At 35.2% G+C, this 20,373-nt stretch overlaps 1 protein-coding gene across 1 annotated transcript in view; it reads right to left on the minus strand.

The window, feature by feature from the left end:
- The window catches only part of LOC123684232 (protein O-mannosyl-transferase Tmtc3-like), a 69,124-nt gene that overhangs the window by 5,489 nt on the left and 43,262 nt on the right, over positions 1-20,373 (minus strand). The window contains exons 4-8 of the mRNA XM_045623408.1: positions 17,341-17,440; positions 11,621-11,736; positions 9,807-10,238; positions 3,180-3,932; positions 992-1,208 (exon numbers count right to left, since the gene is read on the minus strand). Coding sequence (XP_045479364.1) covers positions 992-1,208; positions 3,180-3,932; positions 9,807-10,238; positions 11,621-11,736; positions 17,341-17,440 — 1,618 coding nt within the window. The remainder of the gene's footprint in view (positions 1-991; positions 1,209-3,179; positions 3,933-9,806; positions 10,239-11,620; positions 11,737-17,340; positions 17,441-20,373) is intronic.

Genomic DNA, 20,373 nt, shown 5'->3' on the forward strand with positions numbered 1-20,373 from the left:
TTAATTTAGCTAAAATTTATCTGTGGTACTTTTTGACGTAGGCCACAACAAATTTTTTGGATAATATGGTGTAAACTAAAGATCATATCCTGCAAACCATTTGAGATAATTAACCAATTTTTTTAATTAATTCCCAAAAAGTCTTCTGCAAATTTGAGGGTTACTCTACATGAGGTCCGAAAGAACTGAGTGGACTGCATACGATGAACCGAATCCAAAGCGAGGAAAAACATAACACTCAGCTGGCAAGGTTATGGCACCAGTATTATGGGATGTGCAAGGTATAATATTCATTGATTACCTCCAAAAGAGCCAGACCATCAACAGCGATTATTATATTGCGTTATTGGATATCGTTTAATGGATGAAATCGTTAAAAAACGGTCCCATTTGAAGAAAAAAAGGTGCTGTTTCATCAAGGCAATGCGCCGTGTCACAAATCAATGAAGACAATGGCAAAATTGCATGAATTGTGCTTCGAATTGATTCTGCATCCACCGTATTCGCCAGATCTGGCTCCCAGCGACTTTTTCCTATCCTCAGACCTCAAAAGACTTCGCTGGAAAGAAATTCAGCCCAATGAAGAAGTAATCGCCGAAACTAAGGCCTATTTTGAAGCGAAAGAAAAATCGTACAACAAAAATGGTATAAAAAAGTTGGCAGATCGCTATAATCGATGTATCGCCCTCGAAGGCAACTATGTTGAATAATAAAATCGAATTTTGACAAAAAAATATGTTTTACCATAGTAGATTAGAGACTTTTCAATTGGCCTGTTACTTTCTGTTCTACAAACTCTAGTTTTATAATCGCTTGAAGAATTATTTGTCCTTGGGATAAATATATGTAATTCGATTACTTGGAACTCATACCATAATTTCCATTGAAAAGAAAAATGTTTCAGAAATAAGTGCACGAGAAAATGCAAAATAATTCCATGATGAATATTGAATAGGTCATTAATTTTAAGTTGTCTCAGCAAGATTCTTACCTAAATTGAAATGAACCCTTTCGCTTGTGGGGTCTTTGTCGAGTAGTTTGAGTAGGCGTTCTCTTGCTATCTTGCGAAACTCCGGAATGCCAAACTCTTGTAATAATATCGCCGAGTTCATCAGAGCCTGTTCATGGTCTGGATCGAATTCAAGGGCCTTATCTAAATAAGCCAAAGCTTGTGATGCTTTCCCTTGCTCCAGAAAGACGACTCCAAGCTGTAATATGTGCAATTTTAACTCAAGTAAAAGGTAACAAAATATGTGATATTTTCAAAACTAAAATGCATAAAACATGATTGAATGTAATTGTCATACAAAACCTTAGAACATTAATGAGAGGAACGGAAATTGTTTTTTAACTGATGCATTTGTTTTGATGCCAACATTCGTCACTCCTTATCAAACGGGACACTATAGCAGTAGCGTAACATAATTTAATTAATTTCGAAATTATCAATTCATCAAATCTTATAGTGACATCGTGAAATTTTACATTTTTTGTAATAACGGGTGTTTTTGTTCGAGGTATATAACTTTAAGTTGGCATTTCTGTTCAAGATGGCGACCGATTTGATAGCAGTCAAGTGATTTATTCTCAGTTTGGTTTGGCAATTCATCGTGAAGAGACTTACGCTTGAACAACGCTTGCAAATGGTGCAATTTTATTTAGAAAATAATGGTTCTGTGCGGAATACGTATGGCGCACTACGTCCATTTGAAGTGAAGCTGATCCTCAAGTGTATGTCGAAACAACGTTACATCCAGAAAAACTAACAGTGTGGTGCGCTTTATGGGCTGGTGGAATCATTGGTCCGTACTTCTTCAAAAACGATGATAGCCAGAACGTTACAGTCAATGGTGATCGGTATAGAGCCATGATTACTAACTTTTTCATTCCTGAATTGAACAACCATGATGTCCAGGAGCTGTGGTTCCAACAAGACGGCGCTTCATGTCACACAGCTCGTGCCACAATCGATTTATTGAAAGGCACGTTTGGTGAACGTCTAATTTCACGTTTTGGACCTGTGAATTGGCCTCCAAGATCTTGTGATTTAACACCGCTAGACTACTTTCTGTGGGGCTATGTAAAGTCATTGGTCTATGCGGATAAGCCACAAACCCTTGACCATTTGGAAGACAACATTCACCGTTTTATTGCCGATATACGGCCAGAAATGTTGGAAAAAGTCATCGAAAATTGGATGTCCAGATTGGACTTCATCCGAGCCAGCCGTGGCGGTCATGTGACAGAAATCATACTTAAAAAGTAATGCCACAAGATTATCTTGCGGATAAATAAAATTTATGTCATTCGAATAATCCATCGTTGTTTCATTGGAATTTAAAGTTCTATAGCTCTAAAAAAACACCCTTTATAAGTATTCATAACGTTTTGACATAGGAGCTCAATTTTTGTTGTTTACAGTAAATTGAAGATTTCATCTCTGCCAAATTATGAAATCATTTTTCGCCTGAAGTTTTCGTTGAATTGAGAGAAATAAACCCAAAACGACGAATCATCTTGCAACATGACAATCCGAGCTCACACAAATCAAATGCAACGAATGAGTATTTGGACACATAAAAATCAAAATGATCGGTGATCCGCCTTACAGCCCCGACTTAGCACCGAATGGCTTCTTCCTCTTCCCAGAAATTAAAGATAAACTCAGTGGACAACGATTTTCATCGCCCGATGATGAAGTTGAGCCCTTCAAATGGCATGTTTCAGAACTACCATCTTGAGTGGACAAAATGCTTCGAATGATGGTTCAATCGCATGCAAAAGTGTATAGATCTTAAAGGCGATTATTTTGAAAAGCAATACAAATATTTTGCATCAAAATCTTGTTTATATTTTGTAATCTCAATACATAAATAGTTACCCTCGTATTAAAACGACATAGCATGATTTATTTTACATGATACGAGATATTGTCAACAAAATAATGAAACATCGTATATCATACGTAGTACCTCATTAAACAACAAAGAAATGAGTTCGCCAGACCCATTCCGAAATTTAAATTTCCCGGAAAATACGCCCGAACTCATTCTGGTCCAAATACCATGAAAATGAAATAAAGCAATAATATTTTCCGGATGCGTTGGCAACCCGGCTTTTCGGTAGCTATGAAAACCCTTCGTCAAGACAGAGATGATAAAAAAGATGCCATTACTTACGTTGTAATATATATCAGGATTACTGCTGTCGTAAAGCAGAGCCCTTTCGTATACTTCCTGCGCCTCCTTAGTCCTGTTCAGTTTGATTAAGATGTCGCCTCTGTTTATATAAGCCTGGGTGTAATCCGCCCGCATACTTATAGCCTGACGATACAGCATGTCTGCCTCCTCCAGCCGCGTCGAATTCTTCGATATCAAATTGGCCAAATTGACGAAAACGTTCAGGTGATTCGGAGCTATCCTCGCCTGGTAGGACTCCCCGGGTTTCGCTTTGGGTAGCAGGGATTTCGCTCGCAGATAAGCCTCTTCCGCCTCTTTGAACATTTTCAGATGGTTGTACGTTCGTCCGACGTTTATGTGCGCTCCTACATCGTCCTCTTGCACCGTAACCGCCGTCTTGAAGAATATCAAAGCCTCCTGATACTTCCCCTGGCTCTCTAGTGCGTGGCCCACGTTATTGAACAGCTTGGCGTTCCTTTGGTTCACACGTAATCCCGACATGAACACGCTGTATTCATCTTCCCAGTCCCAGTTCCGGAGATAGGTCTTGGAAGCGTGGGCGATTATGAGGAGTGAAATCAGTCCCCAGCTGATTTTCTTACTGAGCTTTTCGTGCATTAGGCTCCAACCGTAAGCCACCAGCAAACAGAATCCCATAGAAGGCATGTATAAGACTCTTTCCGCTACCACGAATCCCACGGGAAAGAAGAGATTAGACGCTGGCAGGAATGGAAACACCATTAATGACAAGCCCTGGAAGTGGAAAATATGGCATTATTTATTTGTTGGAGCAGTGATACATCCGTCTGTATAATATTGTTAGGGGGAAAATTTTGTAGGGAATATTATTCGAGGAATTGTCTGATTCATATGAAATGCTATGGCTTTACTTGATATTTTTGAAAATTATGTTACTTCATAAATACTTCACTTTCGCCTTGATATACCTGGGTAAGTTGTCGAAAATCTTGAAAAGAAACAACTTACGGAAAAATGTTTCAAATAAACGGTTTCTCTATTTCACTTTATTTCGGTTTCGTAATGAGTTCATTATAGTACCAAAAACAGTGCTCTAATGAACTCATTACAGCATTGTTTTCTGTTATATCAATGGTTTTGTGGTTGTCTACACTGACTCCTGATCCTATCAAATTTCAACACACTTCAATTGACAATATAATATAATTTGGATATAGTGGAATGATTTTTCCAACATTATTCGCATTTTCTCCTAATTGTGATGGAGTTGAATCGATGAATCAGACATAATTCACGAATTTAATGCGTAGTCTTAAATTATTTCGAAATTCGAAACGTGCGATTCAACCTCCGTAATCTGCCAATTTTCGTAACAGTCGCAACAACTGCCAGGTTACAATACAAAAGTTACTAGGATGTATAATCTGAATTTTACATTGAATTTCGACAATATTCCACAAAACTTGACTGAAATAAAAAAACATCGCCTAATACTCGTTGCAGAAGGTAATTCCAACACTCATGCGTTCAAAAACTCGCTCTTACGTCGCTCGTTTTCGAATTTCTAATTCGTGTTGCAATATGAGCCCACTCTGCAATTTGTTTTAGAATACAATATTATGGTTCTGAGGGGAAAGTCGAATCATGTTAAACATCTTCCATTTCCTCCACCCTTATGGGAGGGTGGACTATCGTCAACTTGGCAATTTCAAATGGGAATTCCTAATTTTATTGCATCTCATACGGCAAAAAATACAAACTTATGAACAATTATATATATATATATATGAACAATTTTTCACGATCCGTCACAGGTGGCTCTGCAATTGAATTGTTTTCGGTATATGTACCGTCATTGGTTATTTTGAAATAGCGAAAATAATTTCTCCGTTTCTCGTTTTTTTGGGCCTATTGATTTGATACATTTCAATAAAGAGTATTCACAATAGCCAGATCCAATATCGGTATTCAAAATGTTCAATGACAATACCTACATGCATCGAATAACTGACAACCAAAGATTGGATTCTTCCTCAGAGTAATGAACATAGATAGAGGAAGTATATGTCATTTTCAGTAAGCAAATTATGTTCCCAATATGAACTATCAAATTTGACATGAAGCGCGCGGAAATGAAAACATATCAGTGATCCGATATTTCACTCATATCGCGAGTTTCTCCACAAAGAACGCACTTTTTATGTACCATACTGAATCAACGTTTCATATTACTTCCAAATATATTGAAATAAATACCTGAATATATCAGAAATTCAGAAAACAAACTTCAAGCGCGCCAAACGACGTGAAACAACTGATGACACTAGGAGAGCAAAAGTTGCCTAACCTTGGATTTCAGCAGGTAGATTAGAGAAATAATAAATATTCTGCTTATTATAAATTCGACAATTAGGAAAAATATCGGAATCCAAATATTCAAATTTGCATATTTAATCGCGAATCACTCGAATAAATATATTTCATTCAATATAATAAACATTCATAACGACATTGTAATATTGTGGATTTGAAAATATATCACAATCCGACAACCTAATCTAACCATGTTGGGGACATGTAAACATTGCGTATACTCCCTCTTTCTATGTTTATTACTCTGTGGATTGTTCCATGCAGATAACAGAAGTTTTAGTCTAGAATTTCATGTGAAAGTTTAATGGAATAAATATATGTTGTGGTCGCTCTGACAGAAAATTCAAATTCGATTTCAGAGCTATCTGTAACGAATCGTGTAAAATAGTTATCAAAAGATGAAGGTTTTGTAGAAATTAAAAAATAGTTCATCCATATATCCTCAACCATAATAAATGTCCACAAGATAGAATAACCCATCTCTATCGGATAGTATTTTGTATCAAATGGCTTATAAATAACTCCCTGAAGAGGCGAACAGCTTTTTTTATTCAGAAATTCGCCTACCGTCTCTTTTATCGGAAACTATAAGAGTTATATGCATGAAAATTGATAGCATAGTCGATTGCTACACCGCACTGATCCTCTTAACTCAAAAACCTGATCCATAAACTCAAAAGGATTCTCCTTTTATAGGAGATAATGTATTCTGTCATAAAAGAGGAAATAATAAACCATTTAGTAGAATTTTCAGGTGGTTTTTTTCTACGTGGAATAGCTTTATAGTTCTGCACGCCTCTTTGATCGATATTATACACAATATTTCAAGATAAACTGGAAAACAGTTTCGACGCTGATGGATTAATGACAATTAGCGATATGATTCTGATGGAATTTGTTAATTTAATTTTATATATTTTATAACTTTCTCATATCGATTGGAAAGGCATTTTTCGTATTATTCGGTAAAAATCAAATGGATTTATCTCCAAATTGATTGTATGATTTTTATTTATCCAACCGGTGTATTTTCTGGAGTTATTTTGTTTAAGGCCATTGGATTAAGAGTGATTAAGAGAAAGTAACAACCACGTGGTTGGTGAGTTGAAAACGAAATTAGAGATATTTCTTCTGACGAATCACCAATTTTTGTGGGTTTTTCACATGATATCCTTAAAAAATGATCTACATGGAAGAAAGTAAATATTTTCAATTTTCTAATGAAAAAAAAATTATCAAATGAATAATGTATTGGGTATAAAGTCACTTAAGGATCTTATTAAGTTCTTTATTAAACTTGGCCTAGCTTTCGGTCATTTACATGGCCATCTTCTGGGCACTGGAAACATTTTTTTTTACAATACGAAAAAATATATAAAAACTCATTAGTTATCTAAATCTGGACTTACAATTATTGTGAGTCCAGATTTAGAAATAGAAACATATCAGTGTGTTACGATATTTCACTAAATTGTCGAGTTCCTCCATAAAGAACGCACTTCTTATGTCCCATAGTGAATCAGCGTTTCATATTAACTGAAAATATATTGAAATAAATACCTAAATTCGGAAAACAAAACTTCAAGCGCGCCAAACGACGTGAAATAACCGATGACACTAGGAGAGCAAAAGTTTCCAAACATTGGATTTCAGTAGGTAGATACAGAAAATAATAAATTCGACAATTATGAAAATTTAAGACTCCAAATATTCAAATTTGCATATTTAATCAGGAATCACTCGAATAAATATATTTCACTCAATATAATATACATTCATAATGATATAGTAAAATTGCGGATTTGAAAATATATCATAATCCGACAACGTAATCTGACTATCTTGGGGACATGTAAACATTGCGTATACTCCCTCCATCTATGTTTATTACTCTATGACCTAACTTAACCTCACCTAGCCTTGATCTTGAATCAAATGAATTTAATTCTTGTCAACCCTGTTTAATCGTTCATTTCTCCTCACGATAAGAAAAAGACCCAGTTACTCAAAGAGTGTTCCAATTAACTTAATTGTCGGTTGCTAGGCAGATGCACTTATCTCCGTTTACAGCCCTGCATGATTTATGGGATAAATTTTTAATTTCACCCATTATAGCGCCCACTTACTGAGGAATTGTTCCTAGCCTGATGTATGATGGATCGCCCCAAAATCGAAAAGATTAATTCAATGCAGTCAGAAGCATTGTCCCTTTATTTGTACAGGCTTCACGTCATCGCGAATTCAATATTTAGTATTGTTGTATGAAAAAAAAATATGCAGCTGGTTGAGAGAAAAACAAAATTCGGATTGAATAGTTGATGGAAGCTCTGCATTCATGTATACAGCTCAATAAAGACTCACGTTTTTTGTCACGGTTTGGGAATAGCAACATCCTCCTCGTTTTAGATTCCCGTGTGGTGAATAAATTTCATTTTTAAATTCAACGTCAATATCGAGTTCAAACGGATTTTACTATAAAAAGATAATTAAAGCTTGGTATTAAAAACTGTTTTTGGGGAAAATAAAACCATGTTGATCACATTTGGTTTATTTTAAAACTGCATATTCCCTCGAAATGAAATACTTCATTTGTATGAAAAATAACGATTTGAAACTTCGAAGGGAATTTCATAAACATCGACTCTTCAGAACTATAGAATATTCAAGAGGATTATCGATTGAAAATTAACCGATTATAAAGGTCAATGAATCTACTTGATGGAGGCAATTTAAATGTAACGGGTGTTTTTTTTCGAAATATATAACTTTAAGTTGGCATTACTGTTCAAGATGGCGACCGATTGAACAGATGTCAAGTGATTTATTCTCAGTTTAGTTTGGCAATTCATCATGAATAGACTCACGTCTAAAACAACGCTTGCAAATAGTGCAATTTTATTTCGAAAATAATGGTTCTGTGCGGAATACGTATCGCGCACTACGTCCATTAGCGATGAAGCGCACTTCTGGTTGAATGGCTACGTCAACAAACAAAACTGTCGCATTTGGAGTGAAGCTAATCCTCAAGTGTATGTCGAAACACCGTTACATCCAGAAAAACTAACTGTTTGGTGCGCTTTATGGGCTGGTGGAATCATTGGTCCGTACTTCTTCAAAAACGATGATGGCCAGAACGTTACAGTCAATGGTGATCGGTATAGAGCCATGATTACTAACTTTTTCATTCCTGAATTGAACAACCATGATGTCCAGGAGCTGTGATTTCAACAAGACGGCGCAATATGTCACACAGCTCGTGCCACAATCGATTTATTGAAAGACACGTTTGGTGACCGCCTAATTTCACGTTTTGGACCTGTGAATTGGCCTCTAAAATCTTGTGATTTAACACCGCTAGACTACTTTCTGTGGGGCTATGTAAAGTCATTGGTCTATGCGGATAAGCCACAAACCCTTGACCATTTGGAAGACAACATTCGCAGTGTTATTGCCGATATACGGCCACAATTGTTGGAAAAAGTCATCGAAAATTGGACGTCCAGATTGTACTACATCCGAGCCAGCCGTGGCGGTCATATGCCAGAAATCATATTTGAAATGTAATGCCACAAGATTATCTTGCGGATAAATAAAATTAATGCTAATCGAATAATCCATCGTTGTTTTATTGCAATTTGAAGTTCTATAGCTCTAAAAAGAACATCCTTGAAAATAAAATGATGACAGTATAAAAGTATGACAATATTGTGCCAAATCCAAGTGGAGGTTCTGATACAATATAGCAATTATTTCGATATTTGTAAAAAATAACCCAATATTTCCGTGATTTTAGCTGTTTGTATAAAATGACAAATTCGAAGCGATCACATTAGTTGTAGTAAAAGAAAATCCTTCATTTTTCCCATAGAAATAGCTTTAGTCATCTGTATCTTTCGTTATATGAGTCCGATCAGGTTCCACTGGATGGCGTTAGACAGATGAGATTTCGTACTACAAAAACTTTGCTGACAGTTTTGTGATTAGTTGAATCAGTTCAGTTTGAGCGCGTCGAATATGGACACTAGCGAGGAGAAAATACGTTTTTCTTCGATAAAGAAGAAAATGTTAACTCTAGTAGTTTTGAAAACATTGATGTCATTTTAATCCGACGGTAGTTCTGTATAATATATGATTTACTCGAATTTTTTTTTTCAGAAAGTATTCTTTTCAATAATAAGTTTTGGTTGAACAGATCAGATTTTCAATGAATAACAGATAAACTTCACATCCTATAGAATGAGAAATGGTTTATTATATGACATTTAAACAACTTACCATTAGGATGACGACACGCTGTTTTGTATTATTCGTTGTAAACGCAATGAATGCCATCAAACCAAAAAACGCATAGGTGCAGATTGTAGCTAGATTCCTTAGATCCAAGAATGTTTCCACGAGAGGTATTGTCCCCATGGTCCAATCGCAACACAGGTTACAAGGAAACAGAAGAAGCCAAAGGTTCACACTCAATAAATAGTTATAGGTTAGTTGCTTGGTTGGGGTTGGAGCTACTGAAGCTGGATTATCGAATCTCGTGAAAACTGGCAACTGTGAACCCATTATCTGCAGTCTGAACAGCAGTAGACACACAGTCGAGGTTACTAAGACAATGATTCTTTTTGTAGCATTGTTCGACCATGGCAATTGGTACGATGATTTTGAGGATAGTGCCGATTTGAGAAAGTACTTTATCTGTTGCAATTTCACCTGGAAATGAAATGAATAACATAAGAAATTTCATATGATGTGCTACCACAGACAAAGAGATTGTTGGCATGACAGAATCACTCTTCGCCTTCTATGGAACAAAGTCTGACATTTCGAAAGGTCATCTAGAATAGTAGGAATATTGTGAAACAAGTGGGGAAAGTCCAACTTTTCCTACAACTGCCATGGAAAGTAGCATAATTATCATAGCTTACTCAATTTTAAAACTATGTACTCATTCTGTGAGAAATATTATTCCACACGGCATTTTGCCCACACTTCACTTAGTAGACCAATGAAGTTGGGATCTTGAAAAATCGATTCTATGGAAACGAGAGAAATGAGCAGATACTATCCACGAAGGCAATTTAGAAAATACTTGGGTACATTACTTGAATTATTTAAATTTATGCAGTTGTGGGAAAAGTATAGTGTGCAACATGTGGAGAAAGTACTTTTTCCTACAACTGCTATGGAAAGTAGCGTATTCTTCATAGCTTACTCAATCTCAAAACTATGTATTGCTCATACTGTGGGAAATATTATTCCCCACGGCACTTTGCCTACACCTCGCTTGGTAGACCAATGAAATTGGGCTTTTGAGTCGTTTCTATGGAAACGCAATAAATTAGCACATACTGTCAACGAAGATCATTTTGATTTGAATCAAGTCCATTACTGGAATTATTGAAATTTTTGTAGTTGTAGGAAAAGTATAGTGTGCAACATGTGGAGAAAGTCCATTTCTCGCTCGTGTGTTTGCGACACTCGCCTTTCAGGCTCGTGCCACAAACATCCACACTCGCGAGAAAAGTTGGACTTTCCCCACTTGTTGCACAATATACTATTCTCACACGTGTGTTTGCGGCAATCGCCTTTCAGGCTCGTGCCACAAACTTCCACACTCGAGGGAAAAGTTAAACTTTCCGCACTTATTGCACAATATTACTATTCTCCACATGTTGCACAATATACTATTCTCCACATTTGCACACTATACTATTCCTACAACAGCATAAATTTAAATAATTCAAGTAATGTACCTAATTCAATTCAAAACGGCCTTCATTGATAGTATCTGTTCATTTCTTGCGTTTCCGTAGAAATGACTTCTCAGAGGCCCAATTTCATTGGTCTATCAAGCGTGGGGCAAAGTGCTTGTGAAATAATATTTCTCACAGTATGAGAAATACATAGTTTTGAAATCGAGTAAGCTATGAAGCTCTCTACTTTCTATAGAAGTTGTAGGAAAGAAGAATTCTTTGGCATCAAATATTTGAATAATTGTCAGTACTAGAAATCATTCACGCTACTCCAGGAAGATGGAGACGTTGTCTAAACAAAGAAAGCAAAGAGAAACTAATACTGGAAACTCTACTTACTTTTTGTGAGATGAAAACTTCGTAGGAAATACAAATGCCGGCTACAGTAATCCCTTGTTCTTTGCATAGCATCGCAATGGCCATGGAAAACATGGATATGAGGAGATATTTCCAAGCTGAAAGAATAGAAACTGTTACAAGATTTACATAGAGATTCGTAGTCTGAAATTTCTATGCATAATAAAATAGGGCAAATTTACCCGATAGCGCTCTCTCGTTTCTTTCGCTTATGACAATTAGATATTGTGGGTCTTGCGGATAAGTTCTAGAATAGCTGAATGCATATTTCCTCCTCATTTTCTGTTCAATCAAGAGAAGATATATTGGACTCATCTTGGTCTATCTCATGAATATTGAAGTTTTAACATAATTTTTAGCTGGAGCAAGTCTTTAAGGAATGAACGAGAACCTACAGAAAATTACAGAAGACCAATTACAGAGTTTGAATATCTTGTAAAATGTGAACGTCACATTGACTAAGAATTATTATTCCAATAAGCTTTTTTATAGTTTATTGATGACCACATCTTCAATATTTTTGTCTGCTTATTCTGACTTATTTTTCTGACAAAGCGCTATGACTTTATTATATCATTAGGTGTACAACATTGCTTCCGCTGTTTTGCAATAGATGGCAGTAGCAGTAAGTGGTAGTCAAAATAAATATATCGTAGATGTTATAAAATAAGCTTAGGTATTTGTAAACATAACGCTATCGAAATATTAGTTGATTTGTGTCTGAATGAGAGTTATTCTTGATTAAACATGTCAGCTTACGAACCAAATTCTCGTCATTTGCGGGAGATTTCGATATTCAGCTTGAATATGAAGAAATCTGCGGCTGATGCTCATTGGAAACGTTGAAATGTGAAGTGCCAAATCCCTCGGCCGTATTCTCCAGACGTTGCTCCCTCGGGCTCTCACTTGTTTCGATCAATGGGACACGGTCTGATAGACCAGCACTTCCGGTCTTACGAAGAAGTAAAAAATTGGATCTATTCGTGGATTTCTTCAAAAGATGACCAGTTTTTTCAACGCGGGATTCGTACGCTGCCCGAAAGATGGGAGAAAGTGGTGGCCAGCGATGGACAACACTTTGAATCATAAATGTATAACCAGTTTGTTGACAATATAGCCTCGAATTTCAGAAAAAAGAAACGGCGGAAGCGAAGTTGTACGCCTATGTATCAACTGAAGAGTCTGCGTTATTTTCAGCAGCATTTACCAACTCTGGTGGAGTTCCACACATCGGAACATCATAATCACTGTCTATTTCGAATATTATTAATAGATACCTTTGTCAACGATGAATGAATCGATTGGCAAGGAAACTTTTTCATTGGAAAAAATAGAGATAGAAAGTATGGAATGTAAACATTCAAAAAAGCTTAATTCATAATATTGTTGATTGCGATTTCAGAAAAAATTGTATTTGTACCAAATGTTAAGGGCACATTTCCGAATTCCAAAAATTTACATTGTTGCCCGGGAAAGTATCTCTTTTACTAATAGATACACAACGTACTATTTCCTTTCAGTGCTTTTCTCATTTTTCCCTGTCATTATAAAACTCTATAATGATATTAGAACATAACCAACTTTTATACTCAAATACTTTAAATTCCACAAGTTATTGAAGATAGAATTTCCATCAGAACTTCAAGCAGAAATCGTTTTCAGTGGAAATTACAGAAAGACTTTGAAAGATCATTCATGTTTGAACGTATATACGCGATCTGCATATTATTTGCTCGAACATGAGCATGAGTTGATAACAAACAAGAATTTGAGAAATACCTCCCGAGAGCTTTGTGGAGACAATAAATTCCATCGTATTAAGTTATGCGCCATGGGAAAATCTTATGATAAATACCTTCAATAAAGAACTGTGGCACTATTGCGCATTTTCTCCGAGTATGATACAACAAAAGGAAGAACCAATTAATTCGTTTTTTGTTTTAGGGGCAAATTATCCAATAAATTTACATTCAAAATTTTTCTCCGTCTAAATTCGCAAAATTAATACATTCTTACATCTCCTAGAAGTCAAAGAAAATATGAAGATTACGAATTTGGTGGAAAGCTCTAATTTGAAGGAGATACTATGAAATTGGATGAATACCAATTATTTAATGTATTCTCTTCGGATCCTGAATATTTCAAACAAGTTCAACATAATAAACACAATCCTAAAAATATCAGTATTAGTGTATTTCACTCATTCGCATGATTGTTAACTCGGTGTGTTGCCTTGGACTTTTCTATTAACAGAACTGTTTATAATATATTAATATCCACACCCATTAAAATAGTTTTCAACTTTTTACCTCAAATTGAATCCTATCCAACTGAAATTGTGTTAGAATTTTATGCGAATTTTCACGACTCATTTCGAACAAATCCATCGAGAAATCTTTCCACAAATTGGATTGTTAACTTGATGTGTTGCCTTTGACTTTTCTATTAACAGAACTGTTTATAATATATTAATATCCACACCCATTAAAATAGTTTTCAACTTTTTACCTCAAATTGAATCCTATCCAACTGAAATTGTGTTAGAATTTTATGCGAATTTTCACGACTCATTTCGAACAAATCCATCGAGAAATCTTTCCACAAATTGGATTGTTAACTTGATGTGTTGCCTTTGACTTTTCTATTAACAGAACTGTTTATAATATATTAATATCCACACCCATTAAAATAGTTTTCAACTTTTTACCTCAAATTGAATCCTATCCAACTGAAATCGTGTTAGAATTTTATGCGAATTTTCACGACTCATTTCGAACAAATCCATCGAGAAATCTTTTCACGAACTGGATTTCAATCTCTTACTCTCAAATCGATTTCCATCTAAACTTCTAAGAAGATGCAGAATAAATAATTTCAAATTTGCGATAAAACGAAAGACAAATTGAATTGAATAGTTTTTTCCTGAGAGTCAAAGGGCAGGAAATCCTCCAGTTTTTCCGGGAGAGATTCTGAACGTCAATGTCGTTGCCGTTGAGTACATCACAACATCAAAGAGGCTTAGAGCTGGTTCTGATTAAATTGAAGCATCTAATATAGACAAAGGGGCAAATATATTTCGAATGAAAGTATTTTGTAGACTCAACATGAAGCCAATTCATTTTAGAATGGACAATAAATTTTGGTTCCTGTCGTTTTTGCGATTGTTGATATAAATCCATTATGCTCGCCTCTATCATATGATTCATTCTATCCCATACTATTTGAATATTTCCAATAAATTATGATTTTATATGAAAAATTGTATGTATATCCTTTATGTATTATTACACCTAAAATGTTCAATAACCTTAAATCTTTTGGAGCTTGTTTGGTGAACTAGGTATTTGGAAATTCACCTGATGAAAACTGAACCGGCGCATTCACCATTTAGTAGATTTGTCCACTTCAATATCAAAAATATTGGCAACAGAATTTTCAATGAACCATACAAACGAACATCACTTTTACATGGATTAATACTTCAAATATATTTCTGATCCAATATTTAGTGATCGTTTCGAGCCCGTAAATAGTCAAAAGAATTATTAATAGATAATAAACATGAAATGTGTTTCACATATTCTCTACAGTGCATCCCATTTTGGGTGAGGCAGCCAGGTTTCTCACTTGTTATTTAAGATAGAGCCTTGCGGTTTTCACGTTCCTGTCCTACTTTTTCGTGAAACTCAAGTTGGTCTAATCAGATTTTGCATAACTGTTTCCCTTCAAGAGATACAGGGTGATTTTGGAAATTGATACTTTTCGGACCCCTCCTTTATCTCCGAAGTTATTAGAAATAATGCTGAGGTAAAAACTACGTCTGAATCAGAATTCTGCGTAGAATCCAGTGGCGTACTCGAAATTTTTTTTTCTGGGTATGGTTTTGAAGATTCAACACAAACCTATATTTTTTTTGATGGAACACCCTATATATTATTACTTCGTTGAATTCGTTATTTTTTTCTCCTCAAAATGATGTATGATACTATGTAGGTAGGATGTTCAGAAATGTTAAAAAAACACTAAAACATCAAATAATGATGATCTTTTGTAAATGGGACATGAATTTTTTGTTTCAATAAGAGGATTATTACTTGCGATTTTAAAAAGTAGTAGGTCATTGACGATACACTCTTGTTGTTATTATGGCTACTATGCATTTGGGAGCATTGTTTTATCAAGTAGGCATTGGAGGGAAAAAAACCACTCTGATCTAGCTGTCATCGCTATGAATTATTGTTATTATTATTGATTCTTCTTGTATATAGGAAATCCATTGCCCATTAACAAAAAATAATCATTATTTGATGTTTTAGTGTTTTTTTAATATTTCTGAACATCCTACCTACATAATATTATACATCATTTTGAAGGGAAAAAATAACGAATTCAACGAAGTAATGATATACATGGTGTTCCATTAAAAAAAATATAGGTTTGTGTTGAATCTTCAAAACCATACCCCGAAAAAAAATATCGAGTACGCCACTGGATTCTACGCAGAATTCTGATTCAGACGTAGTTTTTACCTCAGCATTATTTTTAATAACTTCGGAGATAAAGGAGGGGTCCGAAAAGTATCAATTTCCAAAATCGCCCTGTATCTTTTGAACGGAAACAGTTATACAAAATCTGATTAGACCAACTTGAGTTTCACGAAAAAGTAGGACAGGAACGTGAAAACTGCAAGGCTCTATCTTAAATAACAAGCGAGAAACCTGGCTGTTTCACCCAAAATGGGATGCACTGTACACGAGATGATTGCAAGCAATTGTTATGACAAACAAAAGATAATACTGCCTATATAGAAAATATAGCTGAAGTTATTCTGAAAGGCCAACAGGATTATGTATTTCATCTCAATAATTTGATATTACATACAGACTGATGAACAATGGAGTGTGTAATGGAATTTGATTGTACATGTTGAACCTAGTTCGTTTCTTTTTCGTTCATAACTTCGTGAGGTCGAATATTCCACTAAAATGTTATAGAATGCAATTGAAATTGGTATTCAACAATAGTACATTGTATATAGTGGTTGAAGCGATACTTTTCTGTATGGCATTGTAAATTGTGCCGAGGCCAACACACGTTGGAGTAAACATATCATTTTGGGTGGAATCGTAATCAACATTATCATCATTTAGGGATCAAAAGAATAACGATTTACGATAACAATATCATTGCCGATGGAATGTCGCCAACAATTCAGATAACAGAATACTGGATTTGCGTATTTTGTGGTCAGAATTTGCTTCGAGAAAGTAGGCATACTTAAACAATTCCACAAAAAAAGTATAAATTGACTTTCAGGTCATATTTGAAAATTTCCATAAAAAAAGTGAAAGTTGAGAACTTTCAGAATAGTTTTATATATTAATGTTTTTTAATGCCAATTCTGTATAACTATGTTATGTACAAAATTTCATGCGAAGAGCTCTCATAATTTCCGAGAAAATCTTTGAATGTTTTCGGCAGACTGTCGAATCTGTGCACATTTAAAAGAAGAATCAAAACTTGTTTTTCCTCAAATGATTCCAAATAATGAAATAAGAATTGGAAAAATTGTTCGAGAAAGTAATAAGATGAAAGGGAACATTCGAATCTTAGGGTAAAAATTATAAACTAACAGCATGTGCAATTTTCCCATCAAGCACTTAAACAAACAGACCCTATCAAAAAATCAAATTTCCACATACCTGTTTGATTTTTCCGTCGAGAGGCCTTAGTATATAGTAAAAAGGCAGCCAGAAAGAAGACTGATGATAAAGTTTCAGCTCTTCCAACAACTCCAGTCACCTGAAAAAAAAATTGATATTATTGATTTCAATTTTTGTATTTATGACATAATTCGGTCCCAATTTTATAGACTCTTATCATCTCCTAGGTGCTAATGCAATGTTGATCTACATTTTTTAGAGACAGTCTACTTGATTCTATTGTAGACATTTCGTACAGAAACTTTCAGAATCGTGATTCTGGAGATATGAATTTTCGTGATTTAAGGGTTGAAAAAAGTGCCCCTAGATTCCAAAGAGAATCTAAAGGTTGTCATTCCCTTCTATCATATAGGGTGTTTTTTTTTCGAGGTATAGAACTTTAAGTTGGCATTACTGTTCAAGATGGCAACCGATTTAACAGCTGTTGAGTGATTTATTCTCAGTTTGGTTTGGCAATTCATCATGAATAGACTCACGCCTGAACAACGCTTGCAAATAGTGCAAAATGGTTCTGTGCGGAATACCTATCGCGCACTAGGTCCATTTAGCGATGAAGCGCACTTCTGGTTGAATGGCTACGTCAACAAACAAAACTGCCGCATTTGGAGTGAAGCTAATCCTCAAGTGTATGTCGAAACACCGTTACATCCAGAAAAACTGACTGTTTGGTGCCCTTTATGGGCTGGTGGAATCATTGGTCCGTACTTCTTCAAAAACGATAATGGCCAGAACGTTACAGTCAATGGTGGTCGGTATAGAGCCATGATTACTAACTTTTTCATTCCTGAATTGAACAACCATGATGTTTAGGAGCTGTGGTTCCAACAAGACGGCGCAACATGTCACACAGCTCGTTTCACAATCGATTTATTGAAAGACACGTTTGGTGACCGCCTAATTTCACGTTTTGGACCTGTGAATTGGCCTCCAAGATCTTGTGATTTCACACCGCTAGACTACTTTCTGTGGGTCTATGTAAAGTCATTGGTCTATGCGGATAAGCCACAAACCCTTGACTATTTGGAAGACAATATTAGCCGTGTTATTTTCGATATACGGCCACAAATGTTGGAAAAAGTAATCGAAAATTGGACGTCCAAATTGGACTACATCCGAGCTAGCCGTGGCGGTCATATGCCAGAAATCATATTTAAAGTGTAATGCCACAAGATTACCTTGCGGATAAATAAAATTCATGTCAATCGAATAAACCATCGTTGTTTTATTGCAATTTAAAGTTCTATAGCTCCAAAAAACCACCCTTTATATAGTTTAATACAAAGCTCACACCGGTTAATTGTGCACAAAGCGAGTAACTGATATTCTTCATCAATTACTACCTTCAACTGGTCAAACATTTTTGACATTTTTTATATGGGAGACATACCACTCTATGTCTAGTTCAGACTGCAAGCCTCTACTACTCATGATATGAACCTGTATCTCTATCCAACCTGCTCTCAGCTCTCAAGTGAGGTCATCTACCGATATCCCTATTCCCTCTAGGATTTCAAACAAAACCATACATTCCCCTAGAAGATCCCTACACCGCAGACGATATTTGAATTTGACCCGATGAAGTAAACAACTTCATCATTTTGATTGACATTTCCATTATTGTATAATATTTCATAGAGGCTATCGAGTGGGAATCCAACATCGAAATTGCCTGTTCTGAATGAAAAACTGGAATACGGATTGATTGGATAAAAGCTGCTTATTCGTTATATCTTATTTTTTTTTCATTAAGGGATTTTCAATGAGAGGTTTCATTTTGAATATCTCGCTATCTAGACAGCTGTCAAGTTCGAAACTGTCATCTTTTGACAGTTGACAAGTAAAAACTACGCCATTATCAAAAACGAAAAGATACACTCTTCAACAATGCAATGAAATTGTTGAAATTCGCTACAAAAATGTAGCAGAAAACTAAAGCACTTATTTGTAGTCGTGAAGCAGCTCTCGACCTGTCAATAATAAAACTGGTGGAAAAATTTGAGAATCACTCAAGAACATCTGAAAATATTGCCACTGCAGTTCAAGTTTTTCAAGACTCCAAAATTAAGTTAGAGTGGGATTCCATGCAAATTTAATTGAATCTTCTATACCTGGGTTGAGCCATAAGTTCAAGTTCACAGCAGATGTGGACGATGTTCCCATTAGTTGAAACTGTAGTTGCACCTGACATAAACACGTGGAATGAACATTGTAACAACCACAGTTTCGAAACAAGTGACTTCGTACCCCTACAGATTGTGGTGTGATAGTGATAACGTAAGTTCAGGATTATGAAGCTAGTTTCAATGACAATTAGTTATTAAAATATTGGTTTTCGAATTCATCAAATTTGTCTATCAACAATTGGCTTAGTAATCAATGAAATTCTGGAGTTATATAACATTATAATTTTGTTTTATACATATTAAATCTATTTATTTATTCATTTGTATCTATACTAGGCGACAAGGTAGTATAGCTGGACCCATTTTATTCATAGTTTTCATAAATGACCTTCCTTCATCAACTGACGACGAATTATTTCGATGACACTAATATATCAGTGGGCCAAAAAAATATACCAGAGGTTCTCGAAAAACAGAAACCATCTTTGTTGACGCAAAACGTTGGTTCGATATGTGTAAACTGAAAATTAATGAATCTAAAACCAATTTAATGTTATTTAGAAGTAAACAATCAATTTTTTTCAAACCAGAAATGGTTGAATTTGAAAAATCATACAGTATATCCAGTAACAACTACAACATTTTTAGGGGTGAATATTGATGAATTTTTAAATTGGGAAACGCATATAAGTCAATTATGCTTGAAATTGGGAAGTATCGGATGCGGAATCAAAACTGTCGCTAATTACATGAACATAAATACACTTAAAATTCTGTATTTTGCTAACTTCGAGTCAAATCTGAAGTATGGTTTAATTTTTTGGGGACGCAACTCTAAAATTCAATCAGTTTTCATTGTGCAGAAAACAACTCTTAGAACAATATGTAA

The sequence above is a fragment of the Harmonia axyridis genome, chromosome 7 (genome assembly GCF_914767665.1).
Source record: "Harmonia axyridis chromosome 7, icHarAxyr1.1, whole genome shotgun sequence".
Classification (NCBI taxonomy): Eukaryota; Metazoa; Arthropoda; class Insecta; order Coleoptera; family Coccinellidae; genus Harmonia; species Harmonia axyridis.